At 40.9% G+C, this 20,791-nt stretch overlaps 1 protein-coding gene across 2 annotated transcripts in view; it reads right to left on the bottom strand.

Annotated features, from left to right (window-relative positions):
• Positions 1–1,906: 1,906 nt before the first annotated feature.
• MBD2 (methyl-CpG binding domain protein 2) overlaps positions 1,907–20,791 on the bottom strand; it is an 83,019-nt gene continuing 64,134 nt past the window's right edge. Inside the window, exons 6-7 of one of the 2 annotated variants that reach the window (XM_060761269.2) lie at positions 6,331–6,480; positions 1,907–3,143 (exon numbers count right to left, since the gene is read on the bottom strand). In XM_060761269.2, coding sequence (XP_060617252.1) covers positions 6,345–6,480 — 136 coding nt within the window. In that variant the 3' untranslated portion in view covers positions 1,907–3,143; positions 6,331–6,344. Of the gene's footprint in view, positions 6,481–20,791 lie in introns of both variants that reach the window. The other variant, XM_060761270.2, reaches the window with a different exon arrangement.

Raw genomic sequence — 20,791 nt, 5'->3', positions numbered from 1 at the left:
GTGTCACCCTCGGTCCACATGTGACTCCTTCAAAGATGTTTTGTGCCCCTCAACCCCTTCAAACATTTTCCCAAGAACTCTTTGTATTGTCGAAGGCTTTCATGGCTGGAATCACTGGGTTGTTGTGAGTTTTCAGGGCTGTGTGGCCATGTTACAGAAGCATTCTCTCCTGATGTTTTGCCTGCATCTATGGCAGAAATCCTCAGAGATTGTGAGGTCTGTTGGAAACTAGGAAAATGGGGTTTTTGTGGAATGTCCAAGGTGGGAGAAAGAACTTGTCTGTTTGAGGTAGGTGTGAATGTTTCCATTGGCCACCTTGATTAGCATTTAATGGCCCAGGAGTTTCAAGGTCAGGTTTCTTACTGCCTGGGGGAATCCTTTGTTGGGAGGTGATTAGCTGGTTCCCATTTTTGAGTGTTATTCTTTATTTACTCTTATGATTTTAGACTGATATTTAATAATGGTTTTATTATAATCTTTAATAATGTTTTTAAATCATTTTTCAAAAGTCTGTTTTGGACTTTTGAAATGGATCCTTCGCTTCCAAAATTGCACCATTGCCCACCCGGTCTCATATGTAGTTGGCCATATAGCCAGCTGGTACCTATATAGGTTTGTTAAATGTACTTTGCCCAGCATGGGGAAGATGGGGCCAGTCTGGGTAGAAAATATCAACCTGTCACTTTGTCTAGGGGGCTTCATGATGAAAGTCTTCTTCCATGATTCTGCTTCAATGTCATTTTTTAATGTTGCATGCCTTGAAGTCATTTCCGACGGAAGACCCTAAGGCAAACAGGTCACAGGGTTTACCCAGCAAGCTTCATTCAGAGGGTGTTTGCCTTTGCCTTCCTCAGAGGCTGAGGGAACATGGCTTGTTGAAGGTTACCCAGTGGACTACCATTGCTAAGCAGGGATTCAAACGTTGGTTTCCAGAGTCATAGTCCAATTATTAAGACCAGGTTCCACATCATTCTGTCCAGGTCCTACATAATGTTGAACCACATTTCTTTACAAGTAACTGTATTTGTTGTTCTAAGCTTAAGATGATATTTCCCAATTGAATACCAAGATATCTTGCTAGCATGCAATAAGCCTGCAAACTAGGGGAAGATGCAAAAGCTGAAACAAACAAGACATCCCACTGCCATTACTGGGACACTGCTTGTCTTCACAGAAGTGGGCCTTCTTGGTGGTTGTCTCCAAACTATGGAATATATTCAAAAGTATCTAGGAACTTGTTCTGCCCACTTTTCCATTAACAGGCGACAATCTTCTCATTTAGACATGTCATTGGCAGTTAATACTGTTGTGGCTAAGGGTTCTTACATTGCATATTGCTATACATTTGTCTTTCTTTTTAATTCTGTTTTCAATGTGTTCAAAACAGTCATAAATGGGTATTTCTAATAGCGATATTTCTTTATAATCTTTTTTATTATTTAGCTGATTTTGTTTTTCATCAATAGTGGGATATTTATATATTTATTTAATGTGATGCAGTGCCATGTTGCTTTCAGTCTGAACTTTAGGAGCTTTATCCAAGATGATAAACTCTTTCTCCACAGAAGGTCTGTGCTTGGACAGTTCTGTTGATATTTCGACAACCCAGGATGGATTCATTGTTCCATCATCTACTACTATTCACAATTTTGTGACTGGTCTAATAGGTTGACGTAGATGGCAGTTGACCTATTTGTTTGTTCATCTACCAAGCACTATCTAGTTGGCAGCAATCTGTGATCCAGTTCTTTTCCATTCCAACTATTTGTGCTGCTTTCAAATGAAGGTCAAACCTGGGCCTTTCTGAAAAGGAAGGCAATTCTTCACCATCAAGCTGTCGTCTCTCCCCGTACAAACCAAACAGGATACCTCACTGCGTATTTAGCTATTCACTCTGCAGACCATATAATTTGAAAAGTGCTTTACTATCTTTATTAGATTCATCCTCACAACAACCCTGTGAGGTAGGTAGGTCACTTTCCCTCCATTTGATCAATGGAGAGTGGAGGTCAAGAGCGAGTTGCCCAACTCTGACGTGGCAAATCTGCACACTTTGCCAATGTGCAACCAAATTCACATCACTGTGTGCATTCAGGTCCCAACAAACTTAACGAAAACCACTGAGGGAGACTTGCATCATTTTCTGGGGCTCTTAGAAGTGCAGCATCAGAAGCAGAAACTTGGCATCCAAGTCCCCTGGACGCACTCATCTCACTAGACTACATGATTTCTGCCTAATGCTCAGTCCAATACAACCCCTGCAACTGCAACTTCAGTTACCAACATCTGAAAAGATTTGTCCTACCTAGGACTTTTCTATGTCCTATAGCCAATTCCTGGGTATGCTTCCACTAGAAGTTACCATACACTTGGCCTTGAGGATGTAGCAAATTCCTAGAGAAGTTTCCATAAAAAGTTCCAGGAAGATATGGAGGTTGTACTGTATTACTATCTGAGCATGAAGGGCATGAAGTGCACTGTTTTGCCTTAAATTATAGCACATCACAGCCTAAAAATGCACTCACTTTGAATATAATTATTTATTCCTCTGTAGAGAATTGCCGTGGGTCGATTTACAGATGGTTCCACTCACCTCCAATATAAAAATCTTTTATATATACAACACATAATTTCACAATAATTGTTTTTTAAAAAATGGGGAAAAGTTCTGTTTGCCTGATCCATTATTGCAAGAACACATAGTGGGTTTTTTATATATATAAAGAAAACAAACCGGGGAGAACACCCCAAAACATTTAGTGCTAGATGTAATAGTCCCAAGAGGATTGCAATCTGGCATTGAAAGCTCAGCTTCAGTTTTAGAAAATTATCTTTAACATTAACATATAAAATAAAATTAAAAATGAGACTTTTGAAGTCATTATACACAAAATAAAGTGTAACTTTGCCTTTTCTTTTCCTCTCTTTTCGTTCTTTTCCTTTTTTTTTTCAATAAGATATATACACCAAAATAAAAAAAGCCCCAAATGGCATTGGTTTTTAATGCTATCAGAAAGCTATATAAATGTGCATTGGTCTTTTTCTTCTTATCATGAAAGACCCACAGAAAACAAAACAAAACAAAAAATAAGCGCCTCCGGCTTCCAGGAATTTCCTCTGGGAGTAATTTTGATTTTAAGTACCTGTAAAGCAGAATGAAGGGAAAGGGCAGAAAAGAAGGGCTTTGTTTAAAAACCTTAACAGTGTGATATAGTTGTTGCTTTCATAGTTAAAATCCACACCACACAGGAGCTCCTGGATTAAGCTTCCACATAGTCACAAGCCTCGAGGTGACTGACGCAGTTTTACTAGGTCTCCCAATAGCAACAGCTTGCTGACTGCCCACCACTAACTTACTCAGGCCTGCAATCAGGTATCCTTTTTTTTTTTTTTTTAGTCAATCTCATATATAGCAAGAAGGTGCACATAGTAAAGGCATAGGCCATATGTGTCCCATAGCTGCACCTTTTATGCTCCCTCCAGTTCCTCCAAGCCCTGCAAATTTAGAAAGAAATCAGTATAATGTTTGGCCACATTTTGAACCCAACCACACAGACAGCCCTCCAAATGTGTTAAACATCCCACCTACCTACCCAAACCACCCCAGGACAAGTTGAGTATCCCTTATCTGTAATGCTTGGAATCAGAAATGTTTTGGGTTCGTTACTTTGTTTGTTTTTTGGAATACCTGCATTTGCATATACGAGGAGTATTTTTTAAGTAAGGTCCATTTTGTTGCAGACACTAGTAGTTTGCGCGCATACCGCAACTAGCACGTGCGTCGTGTACTGGCATGCCTCGGGAACAACTGTGTTCAGTTTCCGCTCTGTAGCTAACCTGTACTGTTCTGTTCTGTGCTTTAAAAATTTTTAAGACTATCAACTCATCCTCCGCATGTGAGGTTCGCTCAGTGATACGGTTTTTGTCAGCAAGGAACCTGCCTGCTGCAGAAATTCATCGACAGATTTGTGAAGTGTACAGTGATACTGTTATGAGTGAAAGCAAAGTGTGTAAGTGGGTATGACAATTCAAAGATGGCTGTGACAACGTCCATGATGAGGACCGCTCCGGTCGCCCTTCTTTGATTACAGACGATTTGGTGGCTTCAGCAGGCGGCAAGTTTTTATGAAGAGGGTATTTTAAAATTGGTTCAGAGGTATGATAAGTGTTTGAACAAACTTGGCAACTATGTCGAAAAATAGAGTGAAGTATGTACTTTCTGAAAATAAATTTACTTTTTTGAAATAAACTTTCATTGTGTACTTATGTTCAAACGGACCTTACTTAAAAATACCCCTTGTGTGTACATCTTGGAGATGGGATCAATGCTGAAATATGAAATCCATTTTTGTTTCATTTACACCATTTACGCATAGCCTGTGGAAAATTGTATACAATATTTTCAACAATTTTGTGCATGAAACAAAGTTTGTGGACACTGAGCTATCAGAAAGCAAAGATGTCACGATCTCAGCCATCCATGTGGTCAATTTCCAATTTTGGAACATTTCGGACTTTACAATTCCAGATAAGGGATGCTCAGTTTGTACCTCCGAATATCTATTTTTTTCCCCTTCTATGATTCTTCTCAAAAGGCAACAGGAAGTGGTTGCCTTGCCATTCTGAGAAGGACTTTGGAGAGAAGCAGAGGTATTTGGGCTTAATGCAGAGGGAAAGGTGGTCAGCAGGGGATTCTGAGAAAGGAACTGCGGTTGGACGCCCCTTATGTATAGGCCTGAATCAATAAGTCACTCCCTTTCTGACAATTTTTACAGCACTTGAGGAAGTTCAATGATTTCCTTTTATCCTTGTGGCTTCAAACAATGAGCTATGCTCCATATCTTTGTGGGTGAATGAACAGAAAGACTGAAGTTGGTTTTCTAGCTTTATAAGCAATAGCAGTTGTCATCACCTGGAAACTTTTGACTATGTGAAGACTTGTCCAGAAGCTCCTAAGTCAACCATAAATCATAAGCACAAACCTGCTGTAGGCACAGTGAAAATAGACCCATGTTACTCCTTTAGAGTAGGGAAAGCATTGCTTTTCATCTAGAATTTTATGTAAAGTGAATGTCCACTTAATAAAGAACAAAAATAAAACCAAACCATGACTTCAGTCAGGCTTCAAATGCTTGGGTGAACAGCTGGATTATAGCCTACCACCAGAAGGAGAACACCATCAATGTCATTTAGGCCTCCAAGAAGAGGACCTTCTTAACTAGACCACTAGAGCTGAGAAGGTCCTGGGGGGAAATAAAAGTGAATTGTTTTGATGCATTGTTTTGCTTCCATTGGTGGAACAGACCTGAATGACCAGTACATATCCTTTAAAATGAGATGTCAACTGCATTACACTCATTTGATACCCTGAACTTTTGAGATAGTGGTGTGATGGCACGCCTGAGCCTTTGGGGAAACCATATTGTCTGGCTTTACTCAGGGGCTATCTGTTACCTTCTTTTAAGATTAAGACCCTTAACAGACAGAAGCACTTTGAGTGTTTTAAGCTCCACCCACAAGCTAATACAGAAAGGTAACTACACTATAGGAAAACCTATAAACGGAGAACTGAAGCAAAGGAGGAGAAGGCAAAGCCAAGACTTCACAAGTGGCAGTTGCTCAGAGGTACCACAAGAGCCCTCTGAAATTGCTTGTTCCAAATTGCCAAACACATGTGGAATTTGCTCTAAAATAGATCAAAAATCTAAAACTAACATGACACTGAAATCTTAATATTTTGGTGGCCACAAAGCAAAGCAGCCTATGAGGAATCTTTGCCATTCGATCTTCAACAGACGGGGGAGATGGACCCCTTCTTATCCAGCACCTGTGCATCTCTGAAGCATCTCTCAAGCAAGGGGCATATGAAGGTTGTTGAATAAGACACTGTTGTAGGGTGGGGAACATGTGGCCTGGCCTGCAGCTCCCCAAATCCACCACCATTGGCTATGTTGGCTAGGGTTTATGGAAGGAGAAATCCAACATCCTCTGGAGGACCAGATCTTCCTGTCCTTCTTGTACAAGAGGTAGACTGCTTGCAAGATCAGTTGCCATTGCTGTACACCAAAGAATGTCTAAAGCTCCTTTCAGCAGACTACAGTAGAGCTTTATACAAAGTCTGTGCTTTATCAAGGTCTATTCCCCTTCTTTATTTTTGGCCTTCTAGTCTGTAGCATTATACAACCCTAGAAGAGAAAGGCCAAGTCATTTCCCAGTTCTATTTTCCACTTATAACAAATTGCTGGCACTTCATATTTGGCGGAACTGAAGAGCAAATACAGAATGTGGTCCTTCCTCAGATTTTGTTTTCTTCTGGAGCGTGGAATGTACCTGATTCTTTGATTTTATGCTTCTTCTCCATTGTCCATCTCAACCTCATCCAAGTCACCTGCATCTGCATCTGTATCTCGTGACAAGATGTCTGCCATTAACGCCTCCTCCAGTTTTTTGCGTACCTGCTGCACACGCTCTTCTTGTTTCCTGCAGAATAATTCAGAAATCTATGACTGATATGTTCTCTCTTCCATTCAAGAATGGATCACAACAGTGACTAATTCAAATTGACAGGCCCAAAGTATTCATATAAATGGTTCAATATGTGAAAAACCATAAAAACCTGTAACTAAGAAGTAAGGATACAGTAGGTCCTTGGCATCCACTAGTATTTGGTTTTAGGACACACACCCCTTCCATGGATAGCAAAATTCATTGATATGGATACTCAAGTCCCATTATATAAGATCATTTGTGCTTTTGACTTTTGCAGATTTGATTATTCATTGATTTGATTAACAAGGAATCACAAGGACCTCCATTGTTACTCTATAGACAACTTTCTCCAGTCATGCTAGAAGATCTAGAGATTTCTAAAGATATCATCTCTGTGAATCTCTAGGTTCACGAATGCAATTATATGGCCAACTTCCAGCAGGAGTACACTACAGGGTCATTCTGGAAGCCCTAGAAATTTCCAAAGAGGTGTCTTCTCAAATAAAATGCACAGTATATATCATTTTATTGTGCATTTACTGAGGAATGCACCATAAAATGATATATAGTACAAAAATGGCAAAATCAATGTTTTCAACCCATGGATAGTATAATCTGTGGATGCAGAATACATGAATATGGCAGGCCAACTGTCCCAACAATGTTTTCCAGATTCTGGGCACCAAACCAGGTCTGTTTGCTATAGTATATGTGTATTGAAATATGGATGACTTTTACTACAGAGAGGTTGTTTTCATAAAGGAGATCAATTTCACTCAAACACGATGCACAATCAGGGAGTTTACAATACCAAAAAAAGATGGCTATTGCTGACATGCCAGCATGAATGCAATTTTCATATATTTTTCTGAAATTCAATATGAATGCACAATTGTAAACTATGAAATTATTTTAATGAGAGTCATCAGAGAGAATGCAATCTCAATATCACTGCCATCTACTGATTTTACAGACAAACCCTGAGCGATGATAGAGTGCAAAGAGGGGCAACACACAAATCCCTATGCTCCCCAAATAATATAGCATCCATACCAGAAAACATAACGAAGCATTATCATACAATTACAGCCAAAGTAGTTTAATAACCTTATTACTATCAATGGGAGATACAGGAGCATATGATTAGCTCTCACAAAGAATTGAATTCTGTCTAAAACAGTGGTTCTCAACCTGGAGGTCAGGACCCCTGGAGGGGTCGCGAGGGGGTGTCAGAGGGGTCACCAAAGACCATCACAGACAGTATTTTCTGTTGGTCTGTGTAGGAAGTTTCACCTAATTTTATCATTGGTGGGCTCCTGAATGCTCTTTGGTTGTAGGTGAACTATAAATCCCAGCAACTACAATTCCCAAATGTCAAGGTCTATTTTCCTCAAACTTCGCCAGTGTTCACATTTGGGCATATTGCATATTCGTGCCAAGTTTGATCCAGATCCATCATTCTCTGAATCCACAGTGCTCTCTGGGTGTAGAATCATAGAATCATAGAATCATAGAATCAAAGAGTTGGAAGAGACCTCATGGGCCATCCAGTCCAACCCCCTGCCAAGAAGCAGGAATATTGCATTCAAATCACCCCTGACAAATGGCCATCCAGCCTCTGCTTAAAAGCTTCCAAAGAAGGAGCCTCCACCACACTCCGGGGCAGAGAGTTCCACTGCTGAACGGCTCTCACAGTCAGGAAGTTCTTCCTAATGTTCAGATGGAATCTCCTCTCTTGTGTAGGCAAACTACAACTCCCAAACTCAAGGTCAATGCCCACCAAACCTTTCCAGTATTTTCCGTTGGTCATGGGAGTTCTGTGTGCCAAGTTTGGTCCAATTCCATCGTTGGTAGAGTTCATAATGCTCTTTGAATGTAGGTGAACTATAAATCCCAGCAACTACAACTCCCAAATGACAAAATCAATCCTCCCATAACACTCCAATAAGAATTCATCCTGCATACCAGATATTTACATAATGATTTATAACAGTAGCAAAATTAGAATTATGAAGTAGCAATGAAAATAATTTAATGGCTGGGGGGTCACCATAACATGAGGAACTGGATTAAGGGGTCGCGGCATTAGGAACGTTGAGAACCACTGGTCTAAAATATACTTAACTTTAAGATAGATTGAACTCCTTGTACTTTGTTTATTTGGAGTATTTAAACCTCTCTTTTTACAACCTCATCTCTGAAGGCACCTCACAAAAAGAACCACTCATTAAATCTAAAGAAAATGCAACCCAACAAAACTCTGCAATTAATTAGCTAAAAACAGCAAACAAAAGCAGAACTTAAATAGCCAAGTGTTGGCTCATTGGGAAAATTCTATGAAGATCATGTTATCTTGGAGAAACCAACTCCATAATGAGGGATCAAACAGTGGGTAATCATAACCCTTAAATCCAATTGCTGAACTCATTGGAGCAGTTGAATATATGGAAGTGTTGATTATCAGCAGCAGCTGACTCAACAGATTTACTGAGCAGATTTGAACTTTGGTTGCTCCTCCCTTGCTTCAGAGAATGGGAACATTTTCCATAGGGCTATGTCTATATTTTAGAAAGTTAATTCTTACAAGTTAATAAATTAATAAATAACTTTATGCATAGAATCAAAGAGTTAGAAGAGACCTCGTGGGCCAACCACTCCAACCCCATTCTGCCAAGAAGCAGGGAAAATGCATACAAAGCACCCCCGACAGATGGTCATCCAGCCTCTGTTTAAAGGTCTCCAAAGAGGGAGCCTATACCACACTTCAGGGCACAGAGTTCCACTGCTGAACAGTTCTCGCAATTATGAAGTTCTTCCTAATGTTCAGTTGGAATCTCCTTTCCTGTATTTGAAGCCATTGCTCCATGTCCTAGTCTCCAGGGCAGCAGAAAACAAATTCCCTCCCTCCCTCTGATTTTCCCTCACATATTTATACATGGCCATCATGTCTCCCCTCAGCCTTCTCTTCTGCAGGCTAAGCATGCTCAGATTTTCAAGCCGCTCCTCATAGGGCTTGTTCTCCAGATCCTTGATCATTTTAGTTGCCCTTCTCTAGACACATTCCAGCTTGGAAATTGGACTATGAAGTCTGGTGAAGTACTTTGAATTCTCTCTACCAAAAAGGTATATTCTGTAGTTGAAAGGAATGAAGTAGTTCTCAAATTCTAGTCTTCCAGATGTTTGGAATTTCAATTCTCCAAATTCTCAAACATTGGTAATACTAGTTTGGACTAGTTGAAGTCCAAACCCTTTTGAGAACCTGAATTACACAATCATTGCATCAGTGAAGTCTAAGTGCTTTAACAAACCAGAAATCCTAGGAATCTACAGAATGGGTCCGTGGCAGTTACATCAAACTTCTATAAATGTGCAGTATGCATACACCCCTCATGGAACAAGGCTTGTACTTGGGGGAGCTTGGAATTGCTTAGATAGAGAGGGGGAAAAACAAGATGAGAACTCACTGCTAGTCACATGAAATGAGGTCAGAAAGAGAAGACACACACAGAGAGAACACATGTGTGCCTTCTCCCCCCCCCCCACCTTTTTCGGAGGCACGATATGATTTAGAGACAAAGTTTTCAGTAGAGACCTTGCAAGCCGATTGTACAGCTTGATGGTATCAGTGGGGAATCACTCACAATTCTCCATGACAGAGCACTGTGGGGAACAGTAAAGACCGGATGGCTCTGTGTGGCTTTAACAAACTATACACAGAAACTGAACTTTTCCAATAGCTCTTTTATTTAATACAAAACCCTGCTCTATAAAATCTAGTGCAAGAAAGGTTGGGTGATCTAAAGACTAAGAGACCTCTCATCTATCCATGGTGCTGTTCAATGTTTCTCAACCCCAGCAGCATGTTTGAAAAACAGGAAAGTGAAAAGCAAACTCTGATGCTTCTTATTGACAAAAAAGGACTGAAATGTCAGGATGGCTGCAGAAGTAATTTCTATTCTAACCTTGTAGAAATGGAGTAGAATGGGAAGTGTGAGTGGCCTTGCAGATGTTTTCAGACAACAGCTCCCATCAAGTATTGCCTGGGCTGTGGCACAGCGAGTTAGTACATACAACACAATAGCCCACTTGTACACAAAAAGAAAAATAAACCAATTCAGCTAATAATGTGACAGTTGAACTTAAATCCGTAGTCCACGACCGGTTTCGACCTCACTGTAGTATGTGTGTGTGTGTGTGTGTGTGTGTGTGTATAGTCCACCAGAGGAAGACCTGGAGTGAGGCCGAAACCAGTCGTGGACTATGGATTTAAGTTCAACTTGATGCAAGAACATACAGCGTTGATACTTTTTTGAGTGACTGTACCAAACGCATATAATATGGTTTTGTGAATGCTATGATTGGGAACTGTATAATAAGTTTCACCAGTCACATTATTGGCTGAATTGATTTATTTTTCTTTCTGCGTACAAGTGGGCTATTGCGTTGTATGTATTATCTCAGGAACCCATTCATATTGTACAGCAGTTAGTAGCCAGCTGCATTAAATCACTACTGACCAAGAGGTCATGAGTTTGAAGCCAGCCCAGGTCAGAGTAAACTCCCGACCATTAATAGACTAGCTTGCTGTCGGCCTATGCAGCCCGAAAGACAGTTGCATCTGTCAAGTAGGAAATTTAGGTATTGCTTTATGCGGGGAGGCTAATTTAACTAATTTACAATACCATAAAACCTTCCAGCAGCGTGCGTAAGAATGAGGAAGTACTCCATCAAGGACTCGGTGTCACAAGTGGATGGTGAAGCGGCAGCTCCCCCTGTGGCTGGAATTAAACATTCCTTCATGAAGCTGGAAAAGCTGGAATGCTAAATTGCCTCTGTGTCTGTCTATATATGTTGTATGTCTAAATGGTCAGGCATGTAGCCGGGGGGGGGGGGAGGCTCGGGGGGCTTCAGCCCCCCACCCCCCCGAAATTCTCATGGTGGTTCGCGAAAAGGCCTTACTGGTGCATTACTTAAACGGTTATGTTTATTCATATCATGATCTGATCACCATACTCAATATATCCCATATGCATGGGGGTATTGGGGTAATGATACAAAAGGTTTGCTAGGCTAGACCCTCTTTCACTCAGACTCAGCCCCCCCCCCCGAAACCCCCCCTGAAAAAATTCAGCCCCCCCCCCCCCCCCCGAAACGAATTCCTGGCTACGGGCCTGTAAATGGTATTGAAAGTTTGCCATGTATATTTGCATTGTAATCCGCCTTGAGTCCCTTGTGGGGTGAGAAGGGCGGAATATAAATACTGTAAATAAATAAATAAATAAATTGCCAGCATCTCAAATGACAAGGGATGATGAGAGGTTCATTATAACAGTATGCAGAGAAGCACTTGTTTCCTCTTCCAGCTTTAAGGCATTAAAGCAAGCATATCAAGATTTTAGGAGGGGATGCAGGGAGGAGATGCAGGAGTTACCCCAACTCCAATGCCTGCCAAAGCTTTCCCAGAATACCTCCCAGAAGCAAAATAAGCCTTGTTTGAGAAGGAAGGAGGACCCAAGGCAGAAGAAAAATCAAATGTCCATTCAATTTGCAATCCCATCATTTAAGAGTCTGATCAATAATAAAGTAAGAGCCTTGTATCCAAGGAAGATATATTCCAGACTGGACCACAGATATGGCCAAAAGCCAAAGAATTGGCATACTTCTGGTCATGACATACCAGAGTTGTATTCAATGACCTTCCCTAGGCAGACCTACGTCCTTGAACCCAATTCTATAGTAACGAGTGGAACAAGCATATCATAAAATTGCCCAGGAGATCTAGCAAATTCCTAAACAGACTTGTAAGTGAAACCACAGGTAGGGATTCCAGAGTTACAGGGAATCTTACCTTAGAGGGAATCATAGAATCATAGAGTTGGAAGAGACCTCATGGGCCATCCAGTCCAACCCGCTGCCAAGAAGCAGGAATATTGCATTCAAAGCACCACTAACAGATGGCCATCCAGCCTCTGTTTAAAGGCCTCCAAAGAAGGAGCCTCCACCACACTCCGGGGCAGAGAGTTCCACTGCTGAACAGCTCTCACAGTCAGGAATTTCTTCCTAATGTTCAGATGGAATCTCCTTTCTCGTAGTTTGAAGCCATTGTTCCGTGTCCTAGTCTCCAGGGAAGCAGAAAACAAGCTTGCTCCCTCATCCCTGTGACTTCCTCTCATATATTTATACATTGCTATCATGTCTACTCTCAGCATTCTCTTCTTCAGGCTAAACATGCCCAGCTCTTCAGGTCGCTCTTCATAGGGCTTGTTCTCCAGACCCCTGATCATTTTAGTCGCCCTCCTCTGGACACATTCCAGCTTGTCAATATCTCTCTTCAATTGTGGTGCCCAGAATTGGACACAGTATTCCAGTCTAACCAAGGCAGAATAGAGGGGTAGCATGACTTCCCTGGATCTAGACACTATGCTCCTATTGATGCAGGCCAAAATCCCATTGGCTTTTTTTGCCGTCACATGACATTGTTGGCTCATGTTTAACTTGCTGTCCACGAGGCCTTCAAGATCTTTTTCACACGTACTGCTCTCGAGCCAGGCGTCCCCCATTCTGTATCTTTGCATTTCGTTTTTCATGCCAAAGTGGAGTATCTTGCATTTGTCACTGTTGAACTTCATTTTGTTAGTTTTGGAAAAGAGATAGAAAGATCGCAAAGGATGCTTCTAACTATCCATCCATCCCAAGAAAGTATGTTCTAAGTAGAACAAGCAAGTCAGCATGGTATTTCAGTTTGAATATTGTGTTGGGACTCGAAGAGATCAAGCTTTAAATCCACAATCAGCCATAGAAATTCAGTGAGTGACCTTAGGCAAGACAAATTGCCCCTTTCCATCCTAAGAGGAACAGGATAGCAACGCTCCCCTGAATATATTTTGCCAATAAAATCCTATGATTGGGTCACCATAAATCAGAGTTGACTTGAAGGCACTTAACAAAGTTGGCAAATAGAACAAATTAGATAACAGTTATTAGGAATCATTTAAAACTGTGTAGAAAGGAAGGTAGACCCAATAATGCAATAAACTTCCAGCTTTTCCCCAAAGGTCCTTTCAAATGTCAAGAATTTGAAACTGCCTTCAGACAAAATAATGCCTTTCAAGCTTCTATATCTGCATCAAAGATAGGAAGCTATCACACTTTCTGGTTTATTTCAAAACCCTTAGATCAAGTTCATACGGAGGCCACAAATGTGCCCAGTAAAACACATCTCACTAAATAATAAAGATGCTTTATGTTGCTGTTTACTTTATCTTTCCATTCAGTGCATCGCACCGGGTCAGACTTTAGTGGTGTTGGGGGCCAGTAATGTCAATGCTGATGAATGAGATTTATTTTTGAGCAAGACACGGGCAATGCAAGGCTAGTTCAACAAAGTGCAGGTCAGGGATCTTAAAAAAGAAAAAGCTATTCTGTGCATACGGAATAGCTGGCAGAAGAGAGGGAAAGACTTTGTTTACGGAACCGATACGGCTTTAGTAGTCATGAGAAAGAAAAAGAGCATTACCAAATCATCCACTGGCATTTATAGAGCAAGCCTAAAGTAAAAGAACGGCAGGCACTAATGGATGAGTTTTAGAACATACATAATACTCCAGGAATGGGCTATTATTGAGCATCACTCTGAAAGGAAAAGCCAACGGGAATTTTATGAGGTTGGATGGCTTTGAATTAAGTAAAGGCAGGAGAAAATGATACACGTTTTAACAGGAGTCTGTCTATCTATCTATCTATCTATCTATCTATCTACTAGCTGTCACCTGCCACGTGTTGCTGTGGCCCAGTCTATGTATATGTGTTTTGTCTATGTATATATGAGTATATGTGTGTATATATTTGTGTATATGTGTGTTTACGTATATATATGTGTGTGTGGTTTTGCACATGCATTGTAATGTATTTTTTTGGCTTTTTAAGTCTCTTTTGCTGTCTTTCAAGTGTTTTTATGAGTGATGGTTACTCGTTGGCCTGATATTGGTATTGTGTCCAAATTTGGTGTCAAATCAAATCATTTATTTCGATCATTGACCAGCACAGGAAATAGTCACATTTTCATACAAACTTGGTATGTTTGGTACATTAAAAATATAAATATAACTACTGAAGCACAATATGGGTGAGGGAGCAGAAGGGAAGGGGAAACAGGGTAAAAACATGCAATGCCCAGATCCATCACCAAATTGTAGATTCAGAGAAGAAGATTACTGGACACACAGTTAACTTTTGGGACTAGTCATTCCCTGACGGATTTTGTATGCTGCTTCACAGAACTTTGCAATTTGGTGTCAATTCATCCAGTGGTTTTTGAGTTATTTATTTATTTATTTACAGCTTTTATATTCCGCCCTTCTCACCCCGCAGGGGACTCAGGGCGGATTAAAGTGTACACATATATGGCAAACATTCAATGCCAATTTTTGACATACAAACATATACAGACATACACAGAGGCTATTTAACTTTTTCTGGCCGCCAGGGGAGCTGTCGCTTTCATCGTCCATCTGCGACGCTGATGAAGCACTTCCTCATTCCCCGCATGCTTCCCCACTGGAATGCTTTGCTGGAGTCTTCCTTATGGCCTTATAAATCAGTTAATTTAGCCTCCCCACACTTTTTAAGGTGGTACCTAATTTTCCTACTTGACAGATGCAACTGTCTTTCGGGTTGCAAAGATCGACAACAGACTACACACAATTCATTGGAAACCCACTCCAACCTGGGCTGGCTTTGAACTCATGACCTTTTGGTCAGAGTGATCTTATGCAGCTGACGCTCAGCCAGCTGCGCCACAATCCCGGAGGTTAATCCCACAAACAAACATTACATTTTTATTTATTTCCAAGAGTTCTTTCTTCCACCCTGGAAATTCTACAGATATGTAAACCCAATTTTCCTAGTTTCCAACACATTTCACAACCTCTGAGGATGGCTGCCATAGATGTGGGTGAAACATCAGGGGAGAATGCTTCTGGAACATGGCCATACAGCCCGGAAAACTCACAACAACCCACTGCTGCTCATAGTCATTAAAAACTTAGGCATTTTTCTTTCTGGGGAGTTTTAAGTTATTTCCCCTTCATTTTTAATGTTTTTTTTTTGTTTGAAAGACATAGATTAGAATGTGTTTTGCTGACAAATTTGGTGTCAAATTTGGTGACAAATTTGGTGTCAAATTTGGTGACAAATTTGGTGTCAAATTTGGTGACAAATTTGGTGTCAAATTTGGTGACAAATTTGGTGTCAAATTTGTCAGCTGGCATAGACACCGAGAGAGAATGAGAAGCTCTGGCCCTCGAGTGTTCTAACTGGAGGTCAGTTGTTACCAACTGTGGAATTTGAAGAGGCATGAATGGAGGGAGAAAGGGAGAAACATGTCAAGAGGAAGGCAAATCAAGCCAACTCTGATTGGGACAGCCTTCCACCTGGAAATTGATGTCCTCACTGCGGGAGAACATGTAAATCAAGAATAGATATTCACAGTCACCTACAGACCCACCGCCAAGACACAACAGACACAACACTTGAAGGCCATCCTACTCGGACATGAGTGATCGCCAATGATGATGATGAGGATGATGAGGATTACTACATTTGTAAAAGTGCCTCCCGCTGCAAGAGGCTCTACTGCTTGAAGCCTGGAGTTAGGGAACTTTTGCTTATTCTAAATCCTATTTCAAATAACAACGCACCTCCTTTATTTTTCAGGGAGTCAGGGTTGAGTGATGCTCCATCAATTGTTCTTTGAACTTCCTTTTTAAAAAACTGGACATGGAGAGATTGAACCTAAAACATTTTACAGTGGTCCCTCAGCATTTCGTTACCCCATAAAGGAGCCTTTATGGCAGAGTTTCTCAACCTCAGGGTCAGGACCCCTGGGGGGTCGTGAGGGGGGTGTCAGAGGGGTCACCAAAGACCACCAGAAAACACAGTATTTTCTGTTGGTCATGGAGGGTCTGTGTGGGAAGTTTGGCCCAATTCTATCGTTGGTGGGGTTCAGAATGCTCTTTGATTGTAAGTGAACTATAAATCCCAGCAACTACAACTCCCAAATGTCAAGGTCTATTTTCTCCAAACCCCACCAGTGTTCACATTTGGGCATGTTGAGTATTTGTGCCAAGTTTGGTCCAGATCCATCATTGTTTGAGTTCACAAACAACAACTACAACTCCAAATCTCAAGGTCAATGTCCACCAAACTCTTTCAGTATTTTCTGTTGGTCAGGGGAGTTCTGTGTGCCAAGTTTGGTTCAATTTCATCATTGGTGGAGTTCAGAATGCTCTTTGATTGTAGGTGAACTATACATCCCAGCAACTACAACTCCCAAATGACAAAATCAATTCCCCCCAACCCCACCAGTATTCAAATCAGGGCACATTGGGTACTTGTGCCAAATTTTGTCCAGTGAATGAAAATACATCCTGCATATCAGATATTTACATTGCAATTCATAACAGTAGCAAAATGACAGTTATGAAGTAGCAACAAAAATAAGTTTATGGTTGGGGGTCACCACAACATAAGGAACTATATTAAGGGGTCGCATTATTAGGAAGGTTGAGAAACACTGCTTTATGAGTACAAAATCCCATTGTATACAAAGAATAGTAAAAGGCTGTTCCTTATATAAAATGATAAAACAACAAAAGGGTTGTTGTAGGTTTTTCTGGGTTATACGGCCATGTTCTGGAGGCATTTTCTCCTGACATTTCGCCTGCATCTATGGCAAGCATCCTCAGAGGTAGTGAGGTAGGTTTTTCTGGGTTATACGGCTATGTTCTGGAGGCATTTTCTCCTGACGTTTCGCCTGCATCTATGGCAAGCATCCTCAGAGGTAGTGAGGTACCTCTGCGGATGCTTGCCATAGATGCAGGCGAAACGTCAGGAGAAAATGCCTCCAGAACATGGCCATATAACCCGGAAAAACCTACAACCCAGTGATTCCGGCAATGAAAGCCTTCGACAATACAGTAAACAACAAAGTTTGTTTTGGGGGGTTTGGTTCGATCAATGTATGCAAAAACTGTGGATATGGAAGACAACTTTATTTGCCAAGTGCATGCTCTACAACTGAGCAATAGTCTCCTGCTGAAATGTGCCCTGTGGATACGGGATCTCCCTGCACTTGTGTTTTGGATATTGTATCTTGGGTACTTTTATATTTTCTTTTCAATATAGTTTGGGTGGGAGAAGGATGGGAGATATGTATTAACTCACTGCAATAAATGAACGATAAAGAATCTGGGAACCTGAGTAGGAAAAGAAACAAGGAATCTTTTGGGGAAAGATCCCAAGAAGTTTCCCTTGTGATTTCTGCTGAGCTACAATTTCACAATTTTCTTTTATGTTTTATGAATTGTACTAGAGACAGGAAACTGCAATATCAAGATGGCGGAGGCATAGGCAAAATGCTTTTAAGTGAAAACGCATCATTACAAGTTAAATAAGAACTCCAGCCCTGAAGCAAATGACTTTCCCATTAAAATGTTCAGCTTCATTTCCAGTGCTAATTTATAGAAGCAGCTCTGCGGAAACAGACGTCTCTCAATATACAACTGAATCAACAGCAGTCAGTGCAAATATAATACAACATAATTAAAAAATAATAACGAAACAGAGTAAGTGTGACATAGAGGACAAGGAAGGAATGGGAAGTAGTTATGATTTTACAAGGATCTTAGCATGCTATTTTTCTGATGAACAAATTCAGGTTTTGATGTCAAAAATCTATGATTTAAGGGTGCCCTCTGCTGGTGAAGGTGAAGAATGACAACTTTAAAAAGATCAGAATATCACATTTCTTTTTATGTGGTTCTGAAGGCTGCAATATTAAGAGGGGAAAGAATGCTGTGTTAACTTTTTATGTTTCCATTACATAGTTGGAAGGACACAGTGAAGCTGGAAAAAATGCTTAGTCCTTAACTTTCAAAAAGAGATAGATACTATTGTGACAAAATAAAAACTTTCGAAAACTTTCAAAAAGCAAAAAAAGGAGGAAGGAAAGGATTTGCCTAGATTTAAGATACCATACTGCTGTGTTCTCAGTTTCAAGACTACTAAATATTCTTTTTAACTATTTCATATAAACTAATCTAGGTACCCAAGAGTTGTCTCCATCTGTGTTCATCCAAAAGGTTTAATGTAAATGTTTTGCATTAGGATTTTTGGGTTGTTGTAGGTTTTTTGGCCTGTATGGCCATGTTTAGAAGCATTCTCTCCTGACTTTTCATCTGCATCTATGGCAGGCATCCTCAGAAGTTGTGAGGTCTTTTTTGTTGCTGTGTGCCTTTAACTTGTTTCTGGGTTATGGCAACCTTAAAACAACCTGTCTTAGGTTTTTATTGGCAGTGGCAAACATTCCCTGAATCAGGCTTGGTAAGTAAACCCTATAAGGCAGTCCCTGAGCTATAAACATCTGACTTACAAACAACTCATAGTTAAGAATGGGGGTTCAGGGGAAACAATCTTTCTGGAATTCAGGAAGATCAGTTCACAGAAAAGGCAAACTGAACCCTATGCCTTGAATAACCAGGTCTAAGGAAGGAAGGAAGGAAAAGGAAAAAAGGAAGGAAGGAAGGAAGGAAGGAAGGAAGGAAGGAAGGAAAGACAGACAGACAGACAGACAGACAGAAAGGTATATAGGTAGATAGGTAGATAGGTAAGAAGGAAGGAAGACAGACAGACAGACAGAAAGACAGACAGAAAGAGGAGTAGGCCATAATCAAACCAGATTTGGGAATGTGCCCACTCTCCTATTTCATGCAGCTTAGGCCAAGGTAGCACCTCTGATTTACTTCCTTGTTTATGAACCTGCAGGGCTCCACAATGTTGTGTCAGCAAGATTCAGAAAGACCGGGAACAGCATGTCACCCGCTGATCGAGCAGAAACCCAAAATACTTCCTTACAAAACCTGCAAACTGACAAGTTCATATAAGTTCATATCAAAATAAAGTGAAGTTTTCTTTGTTAAAATACCTTTGGGTGCCATGTTCAAAGTGTTGGTAGAGCCAAACTTGGCAATACTAGTCTGTGGACTAAACGCCCCCAAATCTACTGTTAACAAAGGGATTTGCAGAGTTGTAGTCCAAAAAAAAATGTTCCCAACTTGGATCAAGTCCCAAAGATTTGAGAGGATCAGAGGACTCAGAAGAAGCAAACAGGGGTGGGCTTTGGAGCCTGGTGGTTGTTGTCAGTGGTTTTCAGAGGTAACAGTTAGGACTGATGTGCGGGGAGGAATAACATGGATTAATAGCAACAATGTCATAAGCGAAGTCCCAAACATTGTGCCTAAATGTATTGTCGAGGGCTTTCATGGCCGGAATCACTGGGTTGTTGTAGGTTTTTTTTTGGGCTATATGGCCACCAGGAGTTTGAGATCTTCCGGGGAGACCCTGCTCTCAATCCCGCCTGCTTCTCAAGCTCGGCTGGCGGGGACGAGAGATAGGGCCTTCTCGGTGGTGGCTCCTCGGCTGTGGAACGCCCCTTCCTACGGACATTAGACTAGCACCATCTCTAATGGTATTCCGCAAAAAGGTGAAGACCTGGATGTTTGTGCAGGCGTTTGAGTAATTTAGTGCAATCTGGTAATGGAACATAGGAATGGAACAATGGACGACGAACCTGGACTACGCTTGGATGATGAGACGATTGGGTACGGTTGTTTTTTTGTAATAATTGTGCATTGTAATTGCTTATTGGTAATTTATGGATAATGTGTTAAGTCAATTGTTATATGTTGTATGGAACCACTGCTGTTTCTACTGTTTTTACTGTTTGTGAACCGCCGTGAGTCGCCTTCGGGCTTGAGATACAGCGGTATATAAGCAAAGTAAGTAAATAAATAAATAAATAAATAAATAAATGTTCTAAAGGCATTTTCTCCTAAAAAAACCCTCTAAAATTAGAACAGCACAACAACAGAGAGGAAGCAGACAGGGACATCTAATGGCCTCTCAACAAAAGATTGCTCCAGGCACTGCCAGGCCATCAAATGCTAATCAAAGTGATCAGTTGAAACATTCACATCTAGCTCCAGAAGACAAGAGTCCTTTGTCCCACCCTGATCATTCCACAGATATATAAACCCTTTTTCCTAGTTCCAACAGACCTCACTACCTCTGAGGATGCTTGCCATAGATGCAGGCGAAACGTCAGGAGAAAATGCCTTTAGAACATGGCCATATAGCCCGAAAAAACCTACAACAACCCATTGTGCCTAAACCTAAACCTGTAAGCCATGTGCTCTCTGAGATAAGCCAGAAATTGTATTGACACATTGCCTCAAGATCCTGATTT

This window comes from Anolis sagrei, chromosome 2 (genome assembly GCF_037176765.1).
Source record: "Anolis sagrei isolate rAnoSag1 chromosome 2, rAnoSag1.mat, whole genome shotgun sequence".
NCBI lineage: Eukaryota > Metazoa > Chordata > Lepidosauria > Squamata > Dactyloidae > Anolis > Anolis sagrei.
The sequence above is the reverse complement of the archived record's forward strand: the minus strand, read 5'-3'. Positions and strand labels throughout refer to the sequence as shown.